The sequence below is a fragment of the Sparus aurata genome, chromosome 15 (assembly GCF_900880675.1).
Source record: "Sparus aurata chromosome 15, fSpaAur1.1, whole genome shotgun sequence".
Taxonomy (NCBI): Eukaryota; Metazoa; Chordata; class Actinopteri; order Spariformes; family Sparidae; genus Sparus; species Sparus aurata.
Genome location: NC_044201.1, coordinates 31,194,369 through 31,218,940, shown reverse-complemented (window position 1 = coordinate 31,218,940; position 24,572 = coordinate 31,194,369). Strand labels below are relative to the sequence as shown.

Sequence of the window (24,572 nt, the reverse complement as noted above, 5' to 3'; positions counted from 1 at the left end):
CGAGGCGACTGACAACAGGCCGACCAATCACACGCCATCCTCACAGTTGGTCTCTTCGTCAACGCAGCGTTTCCCGAAGTCCCTTCACCTGTTAGCGGTCAGCTGTTCACCTGTGGAGCGATCCAAACACACAACTTCAGTGCTGTTGTTGGACTCGGGCCTTTTGACGAGTCGTTCTCTTTGTGAATTACATTTTTAAATGAAAGAATATTAGAGATATAATCATATTTTATTTCCTGACACAGTTTTTGATGTTCGATTCAGTTCCATGTTACTCACCAACTTCCTGGTTGAGACACACGAGCGAGGCTTCACAGTGCAGGACGTCTTCACACCTGGACTAAAATAAACTTCATCATCATCACCATCATCATCGTAGCTGCTGATTTCTGCAGACGTTTCTGTCTTTTAATTTCAATAATTTGATGATTTGATTGTCATATTGTCCAGTGAAACACCTGCTGTGTTAGGAAACAAACAAGAAGCCATATATGGTCATTTTAGGGGTATTGATTATGTAAATTATGAACAGGTGACGTCATCAGACGCAAACAAGATATGAGCAGCGACTCTTCTCGGGTCGACCACGAGCGCTCAACTGCTGTCAGTTACTGTCGTCACTCTGATGTTTCCATGGTTACGACATCACTGACAGTAACGATCAGAATGAAACTGTTTTCATCTGATCAACAGAGAAAAGCTTTTGTCTGCTTGTATTTTGATTCTCAGTGATTTTATTTTGTAATTCACTAATCATTATTATTAGAACTGCTATTATAGATCAGTTATTATCTGTGCTCACTTCCTGTCTGTAATCTGATCTTTGCTTGTTTAAAACCTGATAAAACTGATTGAAACTCAAATCAAAGTTTGCAAAATGTGCACGTGTCAGAGGATGAACCCATCCGACCTCCAGCGCCGCCATCGTGACAGACAGCTGACTCTGAGGATCAATCGATCTGATTGGCTGATGATGACAAACAGAATGAGTCCTTTTAAAGTTTTTATTGGTTTTGTTATTCTTATACAATATTGTACATGTACTCATTTATACAAGAATTCACATATTAACAAGTGAGTTGTGATAACTGAAGCAGCGTGAGGAGGCGACTTCCTGTAAGCTTCTACAAAATAAAACTCATGAAAAACAAGAAAAAAAATGGAAATAAAGTCAAAGTCCTTATAAGAAACTAATAAATAAATAAATAAGGAGATTTCTGTTTCTGTTCGTCACAAACTCATAAACATTCAACTCATTTAACAGGAAGTGACATCACACAAGTCTGTTCAAATAAAACGCTAAAACTAAAGTAAAAACTGATCAGCTGTTTATTCCTCATCAATACGTCGATCTGAGATGTGATCTGATATGTTTTCAAACTGATCGATAAGACACTCAGAAGATGATTAACATGATTATTACTGATAATCTGTTTCATTGATCATTCAGGAGCTTTCTGCAGGACAAACAGGAAGACATTTCACAATAAAAGCCTTCAGTATGATTCTGTTCCGCTTTAGTTCAATCCTCCGTTTATAACAATTATTGATCGATGATCAATAAAACCACAAACCATTTCTCTCGGCCCGTCGCTGCGGTCACTTATTTTGATGTTTCTTCTGAAGCTCCATCGTACAGGGTCTATAAACTACATTACCCATGAGCCTCAGGGGCTGCTGACACTGAACGGATGACTCGTCAGAATCTACTCTGCGATTGGCTGCTTGTTGGTGAAATGCAACCTGGGAGATATTTTCTGTCAAGAACATAAAGTGTTACCTGTGCGATACAACACGTCTGTGTGAATCTGAGCGAATCAGAAATGTGGGCGTCGACCGCTGATTCACGCTCTTTTTGTTTCCCATCATGCCGAGAGGAACGACTTTATAACTGAAATATTAAAAAACTGCCTCAGCTGAGCTGTTGCCCAACCTGTGTGTCTCAGCAGCAGGTGGGCGGGGCTTCACTTTGGTCGTGTTCATTTTAAAGGTTCACAGAAAATCAGAAAATCTCCCAAAACTAAAATTAAAATCTCACGAAATTTTTAATAAAAAAATTCAAAAAAAGAAATCTGTCTAACTTCCTGTCTGCGAGAGGGTGGAGTAAGAGTTTTTGCCTCTCTCTGATTGGTCAGAGGTCAAAGGACAGGAGCCTCCATCAAACAGATCCACAGAGTCGCGAAAAAATCCCTGAAGGCTGATCTGAGCTCAACGCCAGGCTGCAGGAAGCTGATTGGTTGACAGGAAGGGCGAGACAAACACAGAGAGCCAATCATCAGCTGTGTTTATGGGAGGGCGGAGCCAAACATCACAGGTGCTGCCAGTCGATGGCAACCAGCGTCTGATTGGCCTCCTGAGCGTGGCCGATGACCTCAGCGATACCATGCTGACGCCACAGACGCTCGATCTTCCTGTAACGCTCGGCGCACAGGTGGAGGGGGTTCCCCCGCCTGCAGACACACACACACACACAGGTAAACAAATAAATTAACTGTGTGTGTGTGTGTGTGTGTGTGTGTGTTTGCTGACACCTACTTGAGGCCCTGGTCCGTCTCTCCGTAGTCGTCGAGGTACGGTGGAGGATAGAAGCAGCCCTTCGTTTTACCTGCAACAAACAACACCTGGCTCTCTCTGACCCTGAGGAAGAGGCCGAGGCCGGCGCCGCAGGTGAAGGTGTGGGCGGTGCAGGCTCCCACATCCTCTCCGTCCACCTCCGTCTGACAGCAGTAGCTCTGAGAGCACAACATGGAGCCACACACCAGGCACAGAGTGGGAGCTCGAGACTTGTCTCCACCTGAGCGAGGACACCTGCACAGGTAACACAGTATGGCTCAGACACAGGCACACACCTGTCCAGGTGATTATCTCAAAATGATTTCTAAAGGCATACAGGTGTCCATGGCAACACCATGATGCAGACAGGTGCTGGTGTGACATCATTGTGACATCACTGTAACATGACACCTCCCTGAGAATCACAAGCTCCTGTCACACCTGTATGTGTGTGTGTGTGTGTGTGTGTGTGTGTGTGTGTGTACTGACGTGAAGCTGGACGCCTGGTTGATCAGGACGCTGTAATCTTCGGGCAGTTCAATCAGTCTGTTCGACTCTCTGGGAAACCTGACGATGACTCCGCCCCCTTGCAGATTCTGTCTCACACCTGGATGACAACACCACCTGCACGCACACACACACAAACGAAAACACACACCTGTGTTAAATTGAACACCTGTGACACAATTAAGCAACATGTCGACAGTAATGAGTGAAAATGTTAATGAAGTGTGGTGATGATCCAGACTGAGGAGGACTGAAGGATTGTGGGAAAACACACACCGTGTGTGTGTGTGTGTGTGTGTGTGTGTGTGTGTGTGTGTGTGTGTTACCTGTGTATGAGCGGCTCAAGCAGTGTGTGTTGGCTCTGGTAGAGCTGCAGCAGGTTCGCGGGCAGACTGAGGTAGCTGCACAGCGCCTCCCACTGACCAGGACCTGCAACTACACACACCACGTCTCCTGACATCTGTTGTCTGATCAACATTAAACTCTCAGTTTCTGATGAAAGTTTTAGCTTTCATCGTTAGTACAGAAACTCTGAGAACATGAATGTGTGTGTGCAGTTACCCAGCAGGTCAGCAGGCGGCGCTGTAGAGTTCAGGTAGTGGAAGAAGAGGGCAGCAGCTCGGAGGAACGGCAGGACGCCAACTTTTACACAATGGAACAGCTGCCACCCAGAGGTGACTTCAGGTAACACACTGACACACACACACACACACACACACACACACACACACAGTTATTTTATGATAAAACATAGACTTTGGCTTTTTACTTTATAATCTTCAAAAAATTTGGACAATATAGAAATATACTGTCCAAATTTGTGTGTGCTCACCTGCCCAGGTGTTTCCTCAGTGTGTTGTAGAGCTGACAGGTGAGCTCCTCCTCCTCTGTCGCCAGACTGTCCTGATCCATACACACCTCCTCTACACAGACAGACAGGTAGACAGACAGGTGAGAGAGAGACACAAACAAACACCTGCAGTATATGACTGTGTGTGTTCTGTCAGTATTTCTGCCTGTGTGTGAGTCACCTGTGGTGGAGGTGAGAAGAACCTGAACCAGGTGAGCCACAGTGACCAGGTGAAGGAGGTGGAGGTGGGCTGAGTCTACCCCACTGCGTCCTGATTGGTCCAAACTGTGAACCGAGTTGTAGGACAGCACGGTGTAAACCTGCAGGGACGAAGAACTGGAGTCAGACTGGACTCAGGGACAGGTCCCTGGACAGGTAGCTGGACAGGTAACTGGACAGGTAACTGGACAGGTAGCTGGACAAGTAACTGAACAGGTAACTGGACAGGTAACTGGACAGGTAGCTGGACAGGTAGCTGGACAGGTAGCTGGACAGGTAGCTGGACAGGTAGCTGGACAGGTAGCTGGACAGGTAACTGGACAGGTAGCTGGACGTATGTGATGAAACTCACCAGCAGGTGAAACATGTCGATGTCGAGGATACACGGAGTGTTTTCTACCTGCGAGTCCGGAACCAGGGCTGCAACACACACACACACACACACACACACACACACACACTTATTACTCACATATATAACTGTTAATGGGTACAGTGAGTATTTTGTGAACTGTGTGTGTACCTGCGAGCAATCTGATGAAGTGTGTGTGTGTCGTCGTCACTGGAGCTGCAGTCCAACAGGAGGAACTGAACCTGGTGAGAGAGCTCAGACAGTCGTCCTATAACACACACACACACACACACACACACACACACACACACACACTTCTCATCAATCAGCTGTCTTGTGTGGTGACCTCATCCCCTATAAACCCCGCCCCTCTGCCCCTCCCATCCAATCAAAGAGCCCATCTCTATGGCTGTATCCCAAATCAGGGTCTGCATCCTCCGAAGGACTCACCTTTGCGGTCTTCAAAGGTGAGTCCTTTGGAGAGACCTTTGAACGCCGCGTCACTGTTAAATGGGACGGTCTAGCCTTTGCTAGATGTTCCCGCCCTTACCCTTACGTCACGATTTCTGCCGTCCAGGCCCGCGATCTACGCCATGCGATGTCGCCATTTTCTTTCTTTCGTTCTTTCTTTTTATCGGGCGTGCAAAGAATCTTGGGATATGGGAGGCTGCGAAGGATCGTAGTGGTGCTTCCTCCAAAAAGAGGGAAAAGAAGGAGCATCTGGAGGAGCCTTCAGATTCGGACAGCCTTCGCACGGCGTTGTGACGTAATTGGCCTTCAAATGCTCCTCAGAAGGATGCAGACCTGAACTGAGACACAGCCTGAGTATCTATTCTGTGCAGACTGAAGGTGTGTTACCTGTCGGCAAGGTAAACTTCCAAACAGCGGCTTCTCCTCGTCCATCAGGAGGCGTTCTGCAGAGAAACACACCGTCAGCAAGAACACTCACTTCAGGTGTGTGTGTGTATGTGTGTGTGTGTGTGTGTGTGTGTGTGTGTGTGTGTGTGTGTGTGTGTTACCTATACTCTGGATGGTGTAGGCGCAGGTGGACCAAATCAGCACGGGGACGCGGTGGTCCTGCTCGTTGGGGTTCACCTTCAGTCCCACCTTGTAGGTGGACATGCTGAAAGTGGTGATCATCTCACTGATGCTGCTGGAGAACGGGTTCCTGAGGGAGACAGTGACATCACTGCTGACATCATCTTCACCTTCAGTGACTCAAAGCTCAGGTTTTAGTCCAGACGGACAGTCTACAGTCCTGCTGGCTGCTCTGTGAGGCTGCACAGGAGCTCATAGGTTCAATATTCAGCCTGTTAGCATGCTAACATGAGCTAATCATCAGTAAACAGAGTCCAGCTGAGGCTGATGATGTCATCAGCTCTGCAGATGTTTGGTCTCAGAGACGTAAACATGTTGGGTTATTACAGTTCATCCTGAGGGGAACATGAACATCACAGGCTGCATAATTCTTTAACAGCTGCTGATCAATTAATTTAATTATCAATATATCTGATTATTCAGCAGAAACTGATGGATCAGGTTCAATACAAACAGCTGCTGACTCACTGTGGAGTGAAGTCGACTCTGAATCCTTCAGGGACAGCAGGCTCCGCCCCCTCTGCGACACCTGAAACACACACACACACACACACACACACACACTTGTGAATTTAACCCTCACTGGCTCATTTGACTGTGAGCTGATTGGTTGATGGAGATAAATGACAGGTGGAGCTAATCCTCATGACATCATACACACATCATGACTCCGCCCTCTACATGACTGACAGGTGACTGACCATCAGACTGCTTCCTGTGGGCGAAGTGCAGCGCTGCTATCTGCTGATTGGTCGTTTTAAGCCACGCCTCCAGACTGGGATGATCGACGCTGAAATGAAAACGAGAGAGTCGGGTGAGTGTGTCCCTCTGGTCATATGTGTGTATGTGCCCGTGGTCAGGTGAGTGTGCGTACCTGCGGTCAGGTGAGTGTGTGTGTGGCAGCAGTGGGATCACAGTGTTGCTCAGACACTCGCACAGCGGACACAGGAACTCTCCGTTCTCCACATCGTAGCTCGTGTGACCTCGAAGACGCTGCTGACGTCTCTGCTCCTTCAACTGCACCGCCTCAAAGTACCTGCACACACACACACACACACACACACACACACACACACACACACAGGTAGCCAGTGTTAATCACATCCAGTTTTCACTGTGTTTCTGACTGCTTATTGGAGATCTGTCGTCTGATTGGTTGCAGGTGTGTCACCTTTGCCAGCAGGTGGCGTGCATGATGTGTCCACAGCTGGCCGTGTGGATGCCCAGAGACATGTCAGGGTGCATGAAGAGAGGGTCGTGATGCTCTGAAACACACAGTCACACATCTGTCAATCAACACTCATCAACTCTGATTGGTCGCTGCTCTGATGATGTCACATTGAGGCTAGCCCCACCTGGGTCGGGCAGGTTCCTGCGGCGGTTTTTGGACAGAACTGTTGATCTCTGGACGAACGCTGCCAGCACCATGGCTCTGCCGTGACCTCTGACCTCCTGCTCCTCCTGACACAGGATGCAGGTCACCAACTGACGACGCTCTGCTCCGCCCACTCTCCTGGGACCAACACACACCTGAGAAACACAGGACGGGTCCAAACTGAGAGGACTGGGAGGAGGAGAGGAAGGGAGGAGGGGAGGAGAGGAGAGGAGGACAGAATATTTTAGAGATGATTTCATAACATCAGAGGAAGCGACCTTCAACCCTCAAAACCTGTTTGTCTACACCTGTGTGTCTACACCTGTGTGTCTACACCTGTGTGTCTACACCTGTGTGTCTACACCTGTTTGTCTACACCTGTTTGTCTACACCTGTGTGTCTACACCTGTGTGTCTACACCTGTGTGTCTACACCTGTGTGTCTACACCTGTGTGTCTACACCTGTGTGTCTACGCCTGTGTGTCTACGCCTGTGTGTCTACACCTGTGTGTCTACACCTGTGTGTCTACACCTGTGTGTCTACACCTGTTTGTCTACACCTGTGTGTCTACCTGTCAGCTCTCTCGTCGATTTTAATGATCAAGAGCTGATCGGACCATTTATCTACTGAACTCTACTGTGATCCTGTTCCATGCAGCAGCAGATGTGTACAGGTGTATACAGGTGTTCACAGCTGTACCTGTGCTCGGCTGCAGCAGATGTCGAGGCCTCCAGCTCCTCCAGACTTTGCTGGAAGAGTTCTTTGTTTTCGTTGATGAAATGTTTTTGCATCTCAGACATCTGAGCCATGATCTTCTCCCTCCTGAGCCGAGCCATCTCCGCCTTCCTCTTCCTCTCCGCCTTGTCTTTGTCTCGCACCGTCTGCAGGGGACAACACCGATCAGATGTATATCAGGGGTAATCAATAATCAAACATGTCTCGAAAAAACACTTTGTTTCAGTTTGATTTCATTCATATCTATAAAGAGTCAGTGAGTCGCACCTCCTCCGGTCCTTGTCCCTGGCTGATGGTGACGGTGGAGGCGGAGGATGTTCGTTCTCTCATGGTTTTGATGTTTGTCACCATCTGAACACAAACAACAGAAACATTCAGATGATCTGCAGTAACTCCGGAGAGGACGGAGACCAGGACGGAGACCAGGACGGAGACCAGGACGGAGACCAGGACGGAGACCAGGACGGAGACCAGGACAGAGACCAGGACGGAGCTCTGCGGCAGGATCTGCTCTGCTACATCAAACTGTCCTGAGAGCAGTTTCATCTACGAACACTGCGACAAAATCCTCCTCACGTATCAACGACTAACGACTCGCTCACTGCTGATCACTTCACAAGTTTAAACTTCTGTGAGCAAAGTGATCATTTGTATTATCAGCGTTACCTTGAGGATCCAGGTGATCATGTCTTTGTGGACCTCCAGGTGAGGAGCGTTCTGCAGACTCTCCAACAGAGCCAGGACACTTCCTGAAGTACTTGGAGCTTCACCTGGACCTGAAACACACACACACACACACACTCATTAGGTCAGTTGGTAGAGCGGGCGTCGTGTACGGAGGTCTTGTCCTCGCTGCAGCAGGTTCGTTTCCCCCGTCAGAAAATTAGTAAATTTTGTTTTGTTGATGTCTCATCTGATGTTCTGTGAGTGAACTGACGTGTGATCTTGCTGGTGTAGTTGAAGGTGACGTCATCGTCTCCGCTGCTGTTCTCCAGCTGCTGATGCTCCTCCAGCAGAGCCACGCCCACCAGGTGGAGCACCTGTACACACACACACACACACACACACACACATTGATTATTAACAAGTTATTTTCTCACCAGGAAACTACGGCAGCCTCTGAGGGTCAAACTGAAGAAACTGCTGGCAAATCTTAAACAAATGTGTGACTGTCAGAATAAAAGCGTGTCGGGATCTGTGAGGGTCTGTGGAAGTCTACTAGGTTCTGTGGGGGGTCTATGTGGGTCTGTGGGGTTCTGTAAGGGTCTGTGTGGGTCTCTGTGAGGGTCTGTGGTGGTCTTACCCTCTGCAACATGGACTCGGTCCAGCCCCCTCCGCTTGGCTCCACAGCCCACTGCAGCACAGCGCCCTCTACAGCCAGCAGCACGTCACACTGCAGCAGGTTCACCAGACTACCAAACAGAGGACAGAGGGGGGGAGGGAGAGGGGGGGGGCAGGGCTGATCACACACACACACACACACACACACACACACACACACAGGTCACTTCCTGTTGACATGTAACAAAGACAGGCAGGCGTGTGCGACAGACAGGTGTGTTTACCTGTGTCCTCTCCATTCTGTCTCCTCAGCTTCCTCTGAGCCTCCTCAGCCTGCAACACACATCAATGGATCAAAATCAATAACTGAATCAATAACCCGACCAGAAACCTCATCAATAACCTGATCAGTGTGTACCTTGGACTGATCAGCTCTGCTGTAGTGATGGAAGTACAGGTTGAAGTGTTTGTTCCACTCAGGACGCAGCTCATACAGACCTCGACCCGTCACACCTGGCTTCCTACACACACACACACACACACACACACAACACACACACACAACACACACACACAACACACACACACACACACACACACACACAACACACACACACACAACACACACACACACACACACACACACACACAGTCAGTTTCACAGGAAGGAGTGTGTACCTAAGGTGGACTGCTGGATGTTAAAGTGAAACTCTCGCCAAAATGCAAACGAGGCTTTTTCTGTGAATGTTTATGAGTCAAACCTTCATGTAAAAGCATTATTACGATGGAAGAGGCACTTTTAAGATTTACTGTAGTTTCGTTTTCAGGTCAAAATTATTTTCTTTTTTTTTCTTGACATTCTCTTCTTTATTTGGTTTCACATCTTCACCAACCATCCATAGTCCTCTTTCAAATTGACCTTACATACAGTTAACCATCTTTTCAGTTTTTTTAAAAAACAGACAAAACAAAAATAAAAATAAAGTAGGGCTGCCTTGAGTTTTTAAGAAAAAAAAAAAAGAAATTCATACCAGTTGTATAGAAATACATAAGCAATTCTTTTCCCTTTTTTTCAAACAAAGGAAGGGCGAACAATGTTCTCAATGCTCGTGTTCATGTGTAGAGACCCTGGTGATACTACCAGCAAAGTTTCATGTTGTGTCGAGACTTCTTACTGTTTTAAACAGAGAGATTTTGATGCTAGCGTAAAAGTGCCCGTAGCACTCCCATTGAAAATGAGTTTGACACGAAAACGAAAATATGGTAAATCTTAAAAGTGCCTCTTTCATTGTAATTATGCTTTTACACGAAGGTTTGACTCATATTCAATCACAAAAAAGCCTTGGTTGCATTTTGGCGAGAGTTTCACTTTAAGGTGGAAGTGTTAAAGAAAGCTGACTGACTTGAATGAAGCCACGCTGTCGATGACTCTCTCCAGACCCGTCTCCTTGTTCCCCTGAAGACAAAAAAAAGAACACACAGGTAAACAGACAAGTAACCAGGCACACAGGTAACCAGACACGCAGGTAACCAGGCACGCAGGTAACCAGGCACACAGGTAACCAGGCACGCAGGTAACCAGGCACGCAGGTAACCAGGCACGCAGGTAACCAGGCACGCAGGTAACCAGGCACGCAGGTAACCAGGCACGCAGGTAACCAGGCACACAGGTAACCAGACACGCAGGTAACCAGGCACGCAGGTAACCAGGCACGCAGGTAACCAGGCACGCAGGTAACCAGGCACACAGGTAACCAGGCACACAGGTAACCAGGCACACAGGTAACCAGACACACAGGTAACCAGGCACACAGGTAACCAGGCACACAGGTAACCAGGCACACAGGTGTCTCACGTTCTCTGGCAGGGCCTTCACCAGCTCGCTGTGAGCCATCGGTCTGATCGACAGCTGATGGAGGATTTCTCTTCTGACCTCATCAAAGGCCTCCACCTGACCCACACCTGACACGTAGCGCTCACCTGCACACCACAGAATGGACAGTTAAAATATTGATCACAGAGGTTATTAAAGTTCACCCTGAGCCACATTTCATCATTTATATTTACATTTAGCAGACTATCAATAAGTACATTTGTCACAAGAAAGAAACCACGACATCACCGTTGATGGAGCACGAAACAAAAAATAGACACGATTTTCGAGCCGTCGTCATCAAGGACACCTCAAGTACATAACAGCTGTGAAGTGCTGAGGGTCATCACAATCCATCACACAGGTGTGACACGGAAAACGACTCACCTGTTCCACCTGATTGACCAGGTAACCACAAGCACATTTCACTGCTCAGAAGTTTTCTTTGTGAAACAAGTTGAAGCAGCACAAACTCACCGACAACCATGATGATGAGGTGAAGCATCTCCTCGATCAGAGTGTTGTTCTGCTGCACCACATCCTGCCACACATACAGCAGAGCATCACGTCAGTGAAGGTGTTACTGCAGTCAGTTGAGAGTCAGTAGAGTCAGTAGAGTCAGTGTAGAGTCAGTTGAGTCAGTAGAGAGTCAGTGTAGAGTCAGTAGAGAGTCAGTAGTCAGTAGAGTCAGTGTAGAGTCAGTAGAGAGTCAGTAGAGAGTCAGTGTAGTCAGTAGAGTCAGTAGAGTCAGTGTAGAATCAGAATAGTCAGTAGAGTCAGTAGAGAGTCAGTAGAGTCAGTAGAGAGTCAGTAGTCAGTAGAGAGTCAGTGTAGAGTCAGTAGAGTCAGTAGAGAGTCAGTGTAGAGTCAGTAGAGTCAGTAGAGAGTCAGTGTAGAGTCAGTAGAGTCAGTAGAGTCAGTGTAGAATCAGAATAGTCAGTAGAGTCAGTAGAGAGTCAGTAGAGTCAGTACAGAGTCAGTGTAGAGTCAGTAGAGTCAGTAGAGTCAGTGTAGAATCAGAATAGTCAGTAGAGTCAGTAGAGAGTCAGTAGATAGTCAGTAGTCAGTAGAGAGTCTGTAGAGTCAGTAGAGTCAGTGTAGAGTCAGTGTAGAGTCAGTAGTGTCAGTAGAGCGTCAGTAGAGTGGCAGTAGTGTCAGTAGAGTCAGTGTAGAGTCAGTGTAGAGTCAGTGTAGAGTGTCAGTAGAGAGTCAGTAGAGTCAGTAGAGAGTCAGTAGAGAGTCAGTAGAGTGTCAGTAGAGTCAGTAGAGTGTCAGTAGAGTCAGTAGAGTCAGTAGAAAGTCAGTAGAGTCAGTGTAGAGTCAGTAGAGTCAGTAGAGAGTCAGTAGAGAGTCAGTAGAGTCAGTGTAGAGTCAGTAGAGTCAGTAGAGTCAGTGTAGAATCAGAATAGTCAGTAGAGTCAGAGAGTCAGTAGTCAGTAGAGAGTCAGTAGTCAGTAGAGAGTCAGTAGAGAGTCAGTGTAGAATCAGAATAGTCAGTAGAGTCAGTAGAGAGTCAGTAGTCAGTAGAGAGTCAGTAGTCAGTAGAGAGTCAGTAGAGTCTGTAGAGAGTCAGTGTAGAGTCAGTAGAGTCAGTGTAGAATCAGAATAGTCAGTAGAGTCAGTGTAGAGTCAGTTGAGTCAGTAGAGAGTCAGTGTAGAGTCAGTAGAGTCAGTAGTCAGTAGAGTCAGTGTAGAGTCAGTAGAGAGTCAGTAGAGAGTCAGTGTAGTCAGTAGAGTCAGTAGAGTCAGTGTAGAATCAGAATAGTCAGTAGAGTCAGTAGAGAGTCAGTAGAGTCAGTAGAGAGTCAGTAGTCAGTAGAGAGTCAGTGTAGAGTCAGTAGAGTCAGTAGAGAGTCAGTGTAGAGTCAGTAGAGTCAGTAGAGAGTCAGTGTAGAGCCAGTAGAGTCAGTAGAGTCAGTGTAGAATCAGAATAGTCAGTAGAGTCAGTCGAGAGTCAGTAGAGTCAGTACAGAGTCAGTGTAGAGTCAGTAGAGTCAGTAGAGTCAGTGTAGAATCAGAATAGTCAGTAGAGTCAGTAGAGAGTCAGTAGAGAGTCAGTAGTCAGTAGAGAGTCAGTAGAGTCTGTAGAGTCAGTAGAGTCAGTGTAGAGTCAGTGTAGAGTCAGTAGTGTCAGTAGAGCGTCAGTAGAGTGTCAGTAGTGTCAGTAGAGTCAGTGTAGAGTCAGTGTAGAGTCAGTGTAGAGTGTCAGTAGAGTGTCAGTAGAGAGTCAGTAGAGTCAGTAGAGAGTCAGTAGAGAGTCAGTAGAGTGTCAGTAGAGTCAGTAGAGTGTCAGTAGAGTCAGTAGAAAGTCAGTAGAGTCAGTGTAGAGTCAGTAGAGTCAGTAGAGAGTCAGTAGAGAGTCAGTAGAGTCAGTGTAGAGTCAGTAGAGTCAGTAGAGTCAGTAGAGAGTCAGTGTAGTCAGTAGAGTCAGTGTAGAATCAGAATAGTCAGTAGAGTCAGTAGAGAGTCAGTAGAGTCAGTAGAGAGTCAGTAGTCAGTAGAGAGTCAGTGTAGAGTCAGTAGAGTCAGTAGAGAGTCAGTGTAGAGTCAGTAGAGTCAGTAGAGAGTCAGTGTAGAGTCAGTAGAGTGTCAGTAGAGTCAGTGTAGAATCAGAATAGTCAGGAGAGTCAGTAGAGAGTCAGTAGAGTCAGTACAGAGTCAGTGTAGAGTCAGTAGAGTCAGTAGAGTCAGTGTAGAATCAGAATAGTCAGTAGAGTCAGTAGAGAGTCAGTAGAGAGTCAGTAGTCAGTAGAGAGTCAGTAGAGTCTGTAGAGTCAGTAGAGTCAGTGTAGAGTCAGTGTAGAGTCAGTAGAGTGTCAGTAGAGTGTCAGTAGAGTGTCAGTAGAGAGTCAGTAGAGTCAGTAGAGTGTCAGTAGAGTCAGTAGAGAGTCAGTAGAGTGTCAGTAGAGTCAGTAGAGAGTCAGTAGAGTGTCAGTAGAGTCAGTAGAGAGTCAGTAGAGTGTCAGTAGAGTCAGTACTGACCTTGTTGGCCTCTCTGTATCTCTTCCTGCAGTCTGCGGAGCTGAAGATGTGAAACAGTTCAAATCGACTCAGAACGATCATCAGGAAGTGGTTCGGATCCATCATGGACGCTCCCACCTGGAAACAGAACCAGACACAACTTCAGACACGCAGACCCACCTGGTGTCAGTAGATTCAGTAAAGCGTCAGTAGAGTGTGTGTACCTGCAGCATGATGACGTCTTTGTCGAACATCTCCACTCTGCACTTCACGTTGTGATAATAATAAATCTGAGAAACACACAGATGATGTCACATAAACAACTTTATTTATAAATCATGTCGAGACAATCTGACGAAACCAGTTTATTTACATCTCGTACATGACTGATTGTATTCGTATGTGTTCACTCACATGTTCAATAGAACATGTATGATGTATGACACACGGGACCTACAAGATGTGTTTTATCATCATCATCATCATCATCATCTCACCTGGTTGATCAGGGAGAAGCCATTCCTCCTCCACATCCCAGCATGCACCTGTGCACAGAGCACCAGGCAGCGGAGGGGGAGTTCGATTAGGAGGGGGGGGCTGAGTTCACCCTGAGGTCACACACACACACACACACATACACACACACACACTCCTGTTAATACTTCCTCTTTGAACTTCACAATAAAAGCGTTTGACTGTTATTACTTTTGAGACAACTGGCGACAGCTGGCGTGACGTCACAGACAGACAGGTACTGACCAGAGGAAGCTGCTCAGGGAAACGAGAGGCCACTTCTGTCCTGCTGAGGAGAACATGGAGTCCTGACGATCAAACAGAAGGAATGAAGGTATTAAAGCAACACAACGTAACATCGGACCAGAACCATCAAACCAAAGTTTCAACATTAATTACCAATAATTATAATAATTAATAATTTATCAATATAATAATAATTATCATAATTTTGTATAAATTTACAGTTTTCCTTCAGTTCATATAAGAGCAAACAGAAAACATCGTTATAAAACAGGAAGTGTGTGTGCTTGTGTGTGTGTTTACCTGCCAGCAATCTGCAGACCGGCAGGTGTATGGACACTTTGTCCTGAGACACCTGGTACCTGAACGTCTCCACACAGTGACCGGCCAGACTCAAGCTGATTGGTTGCTCACCGTCTGGCAGGCTGCTGTGACAGTGACTGAGCGCGCTCAGACACTTCCTGTACGCCTCGATCAGCACACGCTCCTGACACACAGACACACACATTAATGTGTACACACAATAGGGCTGCACGATTCTGGAAAAAATGTGAATCAATTTTTTTTGCTTAGAATTGAAATCACGATTCTCTGGCCCGATTTTTTTTCACAAAATGTTTATTGCACTGATGAACTTGAACAAAACAAAAAAAACGTCGTAGTATGGCAGATACTACTATGCCTCTGCCAAAGCAATGTTTTTTTTGTTTTGTTCAAGTTCTATCATTGGATGAGAAATGATTTTTACAAAGTTAAAAAAAAAAATAGTCTCCAAGATGAGAGGGCATCCTTTAATCCTCATGTTGTACCGTGTTTATTGGGGCCGTAGCTTTGGCTAGGTGATATGTGATAGCTGCTGTGATCGGCTTTCTAAAACGGAGGTGTAATATTCTTCCTTTTCCAAAAGCCGCCTCAGAGGTAGAGGTAAACATGTGACGTGACGTGAAGCTCGAAGTTGGGCTGTGAACAGTGACAACGAATTTTTCTTCAAAATAAGAGCTTTACATTGCACCCCATTGGAGTTTAGAACTGGGTTCTTAGCGGGGGGCTTTTAATTTGAAAGTAGCGACCGTTCCTAGCTTGTGGCTACAACAACAAGCTAATACAACCAAACAGCTAGAGACCGAGGAGACGCTAGCATCTCCTGATCTCAGCGGCTGTCCAGTTGCTCATCTAGCAGGCGAGGCGGAAATAAGTGTACCCTCCGAGGCGGCAAATCGGCGGACCAAAACAGACCCCCAATTTGCCGCCCTCTGTCTAAAACCGCGGACCTAGCCGCCAATAGGACGGGCAGATTGGCGGCTTGCTGCTCCGTCTAAAAACGGCTTCTCACTCACTCCTTCCAAACACTCAACTGCAGGCGGGCTTCCGCCACTGAATCACGTGTTGTAAAGACGCTTTACCACAGGTTGAGGGAGGAGCCAGCGGCAGTGCTGCGTTTGGGGGCGCTTCAAAAAATCCGGGAGGAAAATAGAAGCATTTGTTTGAGATTCAGCTCGAGATATAAAATGCTTCAGAATTGCTGTGTGTAGAAATGAGATCACGTGTATGTGTGAATCGAGATCGCGATTTTTTGTGCAGCCCTAACACACAACATAAACAAACACACGTGTACAGTGTGTTTATTTGGGCTTTTATCCACCTGAACCAGCCAGAGACAGACTCTGTTCTCCCACACCTGTTCTCACCTGCAGCAGCTGACTGGAGTCGGACTGAACTCAGAGTCAATGACGTGATTACAAAGCTGATGTCAAGGTCACAAACATCACTGTGACTGGCTGCGTTCTCACCTCTGTAGGGTTAATACCTTCAGGTGTATTACAGGTGTATTAACGTGTATTACAGGTGTATTACAGGTGTATTAACGTGTATTAACGGTGTATTAACGGTGTATTAACGGTGTATTAACAGTGTATTACAGGTGTATTACAGGTGTATTAACGGTGTATTACGGGTGTATTAACGGTGTATTACAGGTGTATTAACGGTGTATTACAGGTGTATTAACAGTGTATTACAGGTGTATTACAGGTGTCTTAACGGTGTATTACGGGTGTATTAACGGGTGTATTAACAGTGTATTACAGGTGTATTAACGGGTGTATTAACGGTGTATTACAGGTGTATTACAGGTGTATTACAGGTGTATTAACGTGTATTACAGTGTATTACAGGTGTATTACAGGTGTATTAACGGTGTATTACAGGTATATTAACAGTGTATTACAGGTGTATTACAGGTGTATTAACGGTGTATTACAGGTGTATTAACAGTGTATTACAGGTGTATTAACGGGTGTATCTACTGATGAGGCTGCAGCTCTTTAAACACAGTAGTCAACGTGACTGAGATCAGGTAATGTTGGTTTCTGAGATCATTACCAGCCCCTGCAGTCCTACTGTGTTGTGTATAGCAGTATGCAGTACTTGTGTGTACTCTAGAGTACTAGTACACATCAGTGTACTCACATCAGTGGAGCACCACTCCTGGATCATGGAGATGATGTGTGTCAGTTTCATCTGCAGAGTGAACGCTGCCTCCCACTCAGGCTCCATCTCTATGTGCTGCCCCACCTGTCTCACCACCGGGTCCATACCCTGAGACAGACAGACACACAGGGTCAGAGCAAGAGACAGACAGGCTGCGGGTCCAGGTAAGTGTCAGGTGTGTGTCTCCAGGTGTGTGTTACCTGCATACACTTGAGCAGTTCCAGAAAAGCTTCAAACCCTTCAAGAAACTTTATTCTGAGCTGATCGCTCCACTCAGAGGGACGACTGATGAGCACGTACCTGCAGACACACATACACACACACACACACACACACAGTTGGTATATAAACTGATATATAACTGGTGTATAACAGTAAATGAACCGGTCCTCACTTGAGGTCTCCGATGAGGCTCTGGACTCGTCCGAACTTGAAGGCCTGCTGGGCCGTGTAGCGGTCGAACTGGAAGCGTCCCTGCAGGTCTCTGTGACGGAGGTGATCCACAAACGTCTTGATGATGGTCTTCATCAGGTTTTCTTCCACCATCAGCATCCGAGCCTGTAACACACACAGGACGACATGATTTTATCACAAACATAACGGACTGTGTGAACAGCAGCTCAGTTCTAATATACTGGTGACACTACGCCACCTTATGGATGAAATATTAACTGCAACAGAAAATAACAAATACAACAGAAGAATTTCTTTATCTAAAAATATCACAGGGTAATACCGACTAGATCTATATAATTATCATTATAACAGATATATAATTAATATTCACAAATATTATAGTGACAGCTCAGTGTTTGTACATTAAGTCTGCAGATGAAGATGATAATGAGAATTAAAAAACAACTTCTGGATTATCAGGAAATTATTTTGCTGAAATATTTTTTGTTATTAAAGTTTTGAGTTTTGTTAATAAACTTTGTATAAATTCAGACAGGAATCATCATCAAAAATAATCATCATGATTAATGTGTAAAAACAAACTTTGATGAAGGTAAAGCTGTGTGATGATTGTGGGTGATGACTGAAGAGGTGGACAGGTGTAGTGAGGAACATTCTGTCTTTTACTTCTCACCTCCGACTCAAACAGTCAGACTGAACTCACCAGCGACGGGACGGTGAATATTTGTACTGACAGGTCAGTGATGGAGAACTCACGGTCGTGGTCGTCTCTCACGTAGTCGCACTGCAAGCGTTCATAACTCTACCAGCAGGAGAGAGAGAGACAGGCAGAGAGAGAGACAGGTGTGTGGAGGTGCAGAGGAGGAGGAGGAAGCAGTACTCACCATGGTGGGGACGGTGAAGAGCTGAACTGAGAGTGAGGTCACTGACACCACTCGCTCGTGGTCGTCCTCCATAAAATCTGTCTGGAGGCGTCTGTAGTTCTAGAGGGGGGACGACATTTCACCTCCGGGTCAGAGGTCGCTGGGCCGACCCCCCCGCCCCCCGCCCCACCACTGACCACCCAACCCAGGTTATTTATCTAACTCATAGTATTAAGTGCTCACTGGATTAATGCGCTGCTGAAAATAGTCCCTGATAAAAGACCTCCTTCCTTCATCAACCCAACTGAGATGTTATCGTTAACACACTGTGATGATAAAAGATTCAGCTCAGGTCCTCACAACCCCTCAGCTGTGTCCTGAGACCCGCAGGGGTCCGACCCACAGGGAACCGTCACTCTGAGGACAGAAACCTTTAACTACAACCTGCTCTCTGCCTCTGATCACCTGATGACGTCACATCCTGCTGCTCTCAGGGATTGGAGGATAATGGTGGCCAATCAGGGTCAGTCCAGGCTCAACACTGACCAGAACTAAAGAGGTCACACTGGAACACTGAGCGCCTGAGCAGACGAGCTCAGGGGCAACAATCACATTCATTCAGAGCTGCTGTTCTGTTACTGATCATCTCAGTGACATCATGATGACATCACCATCCATACACAAACTGACTCTCTCACACACACACACACATACTCACACACACTCACACACACACACACACACAGCAGTCAGCGTTCAGCTTTAATGCTGCCAGATATTCAGCCGACACACCGTGATGTCATCATGTCAGCTTATAAAGTGAGTGACCAATCAGGTGATAGCAATTTAAAATAAATGAATTCACAACAAACAGGTGTGTTGATCAGTGTATTGATCAGTGTGTTACCTTGGCAAACTGGATGGCAAAGATCTTCTTGTATTTGAGGTCCATGAGGAGGCTGTTCATCAGCAGCTGGTGGTAGATGTTCCTCGCTCCTTCACACACACACACACACACACACACACACACACACACACACACACACACACGAGTTAAAGGTGTAGAATCCCTATGTAAAAAAATGTGTATTGTGTGTGTGTGTGTGTGTGTGATGTTACCTTTCCACATCTTGGAGTCGTTGAGCATCAGCTGGTCGACCAGTGAGGAGTTTTCTGCCTCCGCTGCTGCCTGCAGGCCGACCTGACACAGGACCCTTCTCAGCCCGTCTGAAACACATGTACACACTCACTACACACACAGAACACACAGACTGAGGGATTATGGGTAATGCAGTGCAGACATACCAGAGTACTGGATGACCTGTCCCAACCAGCTGAGAGCCTTCAGAGCGAAACACTGGTGAGCAACAACAGACGAGTGCATCACCTCCACCCGGAGAGGCTTCGACTGACGGCTGGTGTTCCTCTGAGGTGGAGGGGGAGGAGGATAACATTTGTCTTTTACTCAACACCTCCATCTTCTCTCGTCACATTATCTGTATTATGTTGTCATCAGTGAGACACTCACCACTATAACAGACTTGGCCTGTTCACAGAACTGGAAATCACCATATCGAACTGACTTCCTGCCCTGCACACGCACGCACACACACACACACACACACACAAAAATCATCACCTGGGCGTTTCAGTAATGTCTATGATGTGTATAATGACAGTAATGTATATGATGTGTATAATGACAGTAATGTATATGATGCGTATAATGACAGTAATGTATATGTTGCGTATAATGACAGTAATGTATATGTTGCGTATAATGACAGTAATGTATATGATGTGTACATAATGACAGTAATGTCTATGATGTGTATAATGACAGTAATGTATATGATGCGTATAATGACAGTAATGTATATGATGTGTACATAATGACAGTAATGTCTATGATGTGTATAATGACCGTAATGTATATGATGCGTACATAATGACAGTAATGTATAGGATGCGTATAATGACAGTAATGTATATGATGTGTACATAATGACAGTAATGTATATGATGCGTATAATGACAGTAATGTATATGATGCGTATAATGACAGTAATGTATATGTTGCGTATAATGACAGTAATGTATATGATGCGTATAATGACAGTAATGTATATGATGCGTATAATGACAGTAATGTATATGATGCGTATAATGACAGTAATGTATATGATGCGTATAATGACAGTGATGTATATGATGCGTACATAATGACAGTAATGTATATGATGCGTATAATGACAGTAATGTATATGTTGCGTATAATGACAGTAATGTATATGATGCGTATAATGACAGTAATGTATATGATGCGTAAATAATGACAGTAATGTATATGATGCGTACATAATGACAGTAATGTATATGATGCGTATAATGACAGTAATGTATATGATGCGTACATAATGACAGTAATGTATATGATGCGTATAATGACAGTGATGTATATGATGCGTTTAATGACAGTAATGTATATGATGCGTACATAATGACAGTAATGTATATGTTGCGTATAATGACAGTGATGTATATGTTGCGTATAATGACAGTAATGTATATAATGTGTATAATGACAGTAATGTATATGATGTGTACATAATGACAGTAATGTATATGATGTGTACATAATGACAGTAATGTATATGTTGCGTATAATGACAGTAATGTATATGATGCGTATAATGACAGTAATGTATATGATGCGTATAATGACAGTAATGTATATGATGTGTATAATGACAGTAATGTATATGATGCATACATAATGACAGTAATGTATATGATGCGTACATAATGACAGTAATGTATATGATGTGTATAATGACAGTAATGTATATGATGTGTACATAATGACAGTAATGTATATGATGCGTATAATGACAGTAATGTATATGATGCGTATAATGACAGTAATGTATATGATGCGTACATAATGACAGTAATGTATATGATGCGTACATAATGACAGTAATGTATATGATGTGTATAATGACAGTAATGTATATGATGTGTACATAATGACAGTAATGTATATGATGTGTATAATGACAGTAATGTATATGATGCGTATAATGACAGTAATGTATATGATGTGTACATAATGACAGTAATGTATATGTTGCGTATAATGGCAGTAATGTATATGATGCGTATAATGACAGTAATGTATATGATGTGTACATAATGACAGTAATGTATATGTTGCGTATAATGACAGTAATGTATATGATGTGTACATAATGACAGTAATGTATATGTTGCGTATAATGACAGTAATGTATATGATGCGTATAATGACAGTAATGTATATGATGTGTATAATGACAGTAATGTATATGATGCGTATAATGACAGTAATGTATATGATGTGGACATAATGACAGTAATGTATATGTTGCGTATAATGACAGTAATGTATATGATGCGTATAATGACAGTAATGTATATGATGCGTATAATGACAGTAATGTATATGATGTGTACATAATGACAGTAATGTATATGTTGCGTATAATGACAGTAATGTATATGATGCGTATAATGACAGTAATGTATATGATGTGTACATAATGACAGTAATGTATATGTTGCGTATAATGACAGTAATGTATATGATGCGTATAATGACAGTAATGTATATGTTGCGTATAATGACAGTAATGTATATGATGCGTATAATGACAGTAATGTATATGATGTGTACATAATGACAGTAATGTATATGTTGCGTATAATGACAGTAATGTATATGATGCGTATAATGACAGTAATGTATATGATGTGTACATAATGACAGTAATGTATATGTTGCGTATAATGACAGTAATGTATATGATGCGTTTAATGACAGTAATGTATAGGATGTGTACATAATGACAGTAATGTATATGTTGCGTATAATGACAGTAATGTATATGATGTGTACATAATGACAGTAATGTATATCAGGGTTTCCTCTACATGTAATTGACTGTGGCGCACCGCCACGGCAAAATAAAAGTCGCCACACCTTAAAAATTCAGGCATAAATAAATCTAGTGTTAGAGAAAGGAAATATTTTACCGTCGTCTTCCACCGCAGTATTTGACGTTAACTAGCATGTTGGACATTTAGCTTGATAATTAGCTAGAGGATTAAAATGGTCACTTAGAGCAGAGTCCTGCACGGGTCTTATTTTGCAAACCAGCCTGAACCCGCCATATATATAACCGCATCCGACCCGTTTTCCAACAGTAGCACAAATTACATTCCGCACCCGAGCCGACCCGCTATAAATTGATACCGACGTCCGAAGGAAAATTGGACGGACGCAATTTTTCAAAGTGAAAGTAAGCCAGCGTGGGGAATGGGAGTTCTGGGAAGGCGCAAGCACGCATTAATGAGCTCATATGAAATATAAATGCTTATCATTTGTGTCGCTAATAATGACTGATGATAAGTGACGCCTTGAAAATGGCAATCATAAAACCCGACCCGCCTCTCCAGGCGTCCGACCCGATCCGCATCTGTGTCCAACACAGTACAATATTTTTCACCCGTGCAGGACTCTGACTTGGAAAACTCCTCTCTTAAAACAAATAATACAAATATTTCTTTACAACATGAATGTTCATTCCAAGCCCATGCGTTCATGATGGCTGTGTGAGAGCATTCCCTAAATAGCCTATGACATAAGTAAGTACCCCCCCCCCCACAAGCGCCACAGTCTCAGAAAATACTGGAGGAAACACTGTATATGATGTGTATAATGACAGTAATGTATATGATGTGTACATAATGACAGTAATGTATATGATGTGTATAATGACAGTAATGTATATGTGTACATAATGACAGTAATGTATATGATGTGTATAATGACAGTAATGTATATGATTTGTATAATGACAGTAATGTATATGTGTACATAATAACAGTAATATATATGATGTGTACATAATGACAGTAATGTATATGATCACTGTACTGACGTCTCTGTCGACGGTGGTGGCGAAGCTGACAGCCTCCTTCTGGCTGCAGTTGACGGCCTTCTGCAGCGTGTAGATCACCTGTTCATACGTGTGGACCTCATCGTTAAACAACATGCAGTAGTAGGTGTCTCCTTTCTCCCTGCACACACACACACACACACAGTATCAGTATCATAAACAGTTTCAAGAATTCTTTCATGTGTAATATCTAAACATGTGGAGGCTCTTTGTATATATATATATATATATATAAACACAGTTATGGACGAAAGTGTTGGCACTCCTGGAACTTTTCAAGAAGATGCACCATTTCTCCTAGAAAAGTACAATTACAAATGTTTTGGTATACACATGTTTATTTCCTTTAAAGGGATATTCCGGTGTAAGTTTAATCCATGGTCTAACACACCGTGACACTGAGTAAGACCCTCCCTAGAGAGATCAAGTTCGCAGACCGCTAGCTTACGTAGCTTTAGCAACCTCAGAAAAGACCACACGATAACAATACACTGCAGTATACACCTCCAACAAGAAACCACCATCAAAAAGCCACAAATAATGCTCAGAACAGCACCAACAGTACAAACAGGGTCCCAGCACTTAGTTCAAGGCATCAAACCTCCGCTAGATTAGCCGGATTGTGATTGTAAAGTGAACACAGCTCACTACTCTCCTGCTGGAGCTTCCTGTTGTGGGGAAGCCCTGTGAATTGATTACCGAGTGCAGTTAGAAATGCTTAATTCCGTTCTTTTCCCCGTCCGCTCTCGATAATAACTGTTATAAACTGGTAGGTAAGACTATATGAACTTTGATTGCATTTCCATGGAGTAATAATTATACATATTTATCCTTGAGCTGCGGAACTCTACTGCACTCGGTAATCGACTCCACTATCCTGCGTTGCATTCTTTCATACATTTTTCTCTTCTGTCCACGTCCAGGGAGGTTTGCCACAGTTCCATGGGTTATAAACTTCTTGATAATATTGCGCACAGTTGACAAAGGAACTTTAAGGTTTCTGGAGATTGACTTGTAACCTTGAGATTGTTGATATTTTTCCACAATTTTGCTTCTGAAGTCTTCAGAAAATTCTCAGCTCTTCTTTCTCTTCTCCATAATTGTTGTAGCCCACACAGGGACACAACACAAAGGTTGAGTCAACTTTTATACACTAACTGGCTTCAGTTTGGATTTCTATATTGTCAGCACCTGTTACTTGCCACAGGTGAGTTTACAAAGATCACATGCTTGAAATGAAA

The 24,572-nt window shown here is 44.4% G+C and overlaps 1 protein-coding gene across 4 annotated transcripts in view; it reads right to left on the bottom strand.

Annotated features, from left to right (window-relative positions):
- Window positions 1-990: 990 nt before the first annotated feature.
- The window catches only part of ubr2 (ubiquitin protein ligase E3 component n-recognin 2), a 27,124-nt gene continuing 3,542 nt past the window's right edge, over window positions 991-24,572 (bottom strand). Inside the window, exons 6-45 of one of the 4 annotated variants that reach the window (XM_030441897.1) lie at window positions 23,314-23,452; window positions 19,860-19,922; window positions 19,637-19,757; window positions 19,451-19,558; window positions 19,239-19,327; window positions 18,353-18,451; window positions 17,446-17,609; window positions 17,252-17,351; window positions 17,031-17,159; window positions 14,865-15,048; window positions 14,565-14,626; window positions 14,303-14,413; window positions 14,030-14,095; window positions 13,827-13,943; window positions 11,322-11,385; window positions 10,827-10,951; window positions 10,375-10,427; window positions 9,390-9,492; window positions 9,256-9,304; window positions 8,994-9,148; window positions 8,628-8,730; window positions 8,357-8,466; window positions 7,958-8,041; window positions 7,655-7,836; window positions 6,935-7,143; window positions 6,751-6,844; window positions 6,454-6,615; window positions 6,281-6,369; window positions 6,048-6,108; window positions 5,501-5,649; window positions 5,340-5,395; window positions 4,653-4,749; window positions 4,482-4,549; window positions 4,092-4,230; window positions 3,893-3,983; window positions 3,622-3,752; window positions 3,387-3,495; window positions 3,043-3,177; window positions 2,536-2,808; window positions 991-2,450 (exon numbers count right to left, since the gene is read on the bottom strand). In XM_030441897.1, the coding sequence (XP_030297757.1) occupies window positions 2,309-2,450; window positions 2,536-2,808; window positions 3,043-3,177; window positions 3,387-3,495; window positions 3,622-3,752; window positions 3,893-3,983; window positions 4,092-4,230; window positions 4,482-4,549; window positions 4,653-4,749; window positions 5,340-5,395; window positions 5,501-5,649; window positions 6,048-6,108; window positions 6,281-6,369; window positions 6,454-6,615; window positions 6,751-6,844; window positions 6,935-7,143; window positions 7,655-7,836; window positions 7,958-8,041; window positions 8,357-8,466; window positions 8,628-8,730; window positions 8,994-9,148; window positions 9,256-9,304; window positions 9,390-9,492; window positions 10,375-10,427; window positions 10,827-10,951; window positions 11,322-11,385; window positions 13,827-13,943; window positions 14,030-14,095; window positions 14,303-14,413; window positions 14,565-14,626; window positions 14,865-15,048; window positions 17,031-17,159; window positions 17,252-17,351; window positions 17,446-17,609; window positions 18,353-18,451; window positions 19,239-19,327; window positions 19,451-19,558; window positions 19,637-19,757; window positions 19,860-19,922; window positions 23,314-23,452 (4,585 nt within the window). In that variant the 3' untranslated portion in view covers window positions 991-2,308. The other 3 variants (XM_030441896.1, XR_003986931.1, XM_030441894.1) reach the window with 3 other exon arrangements.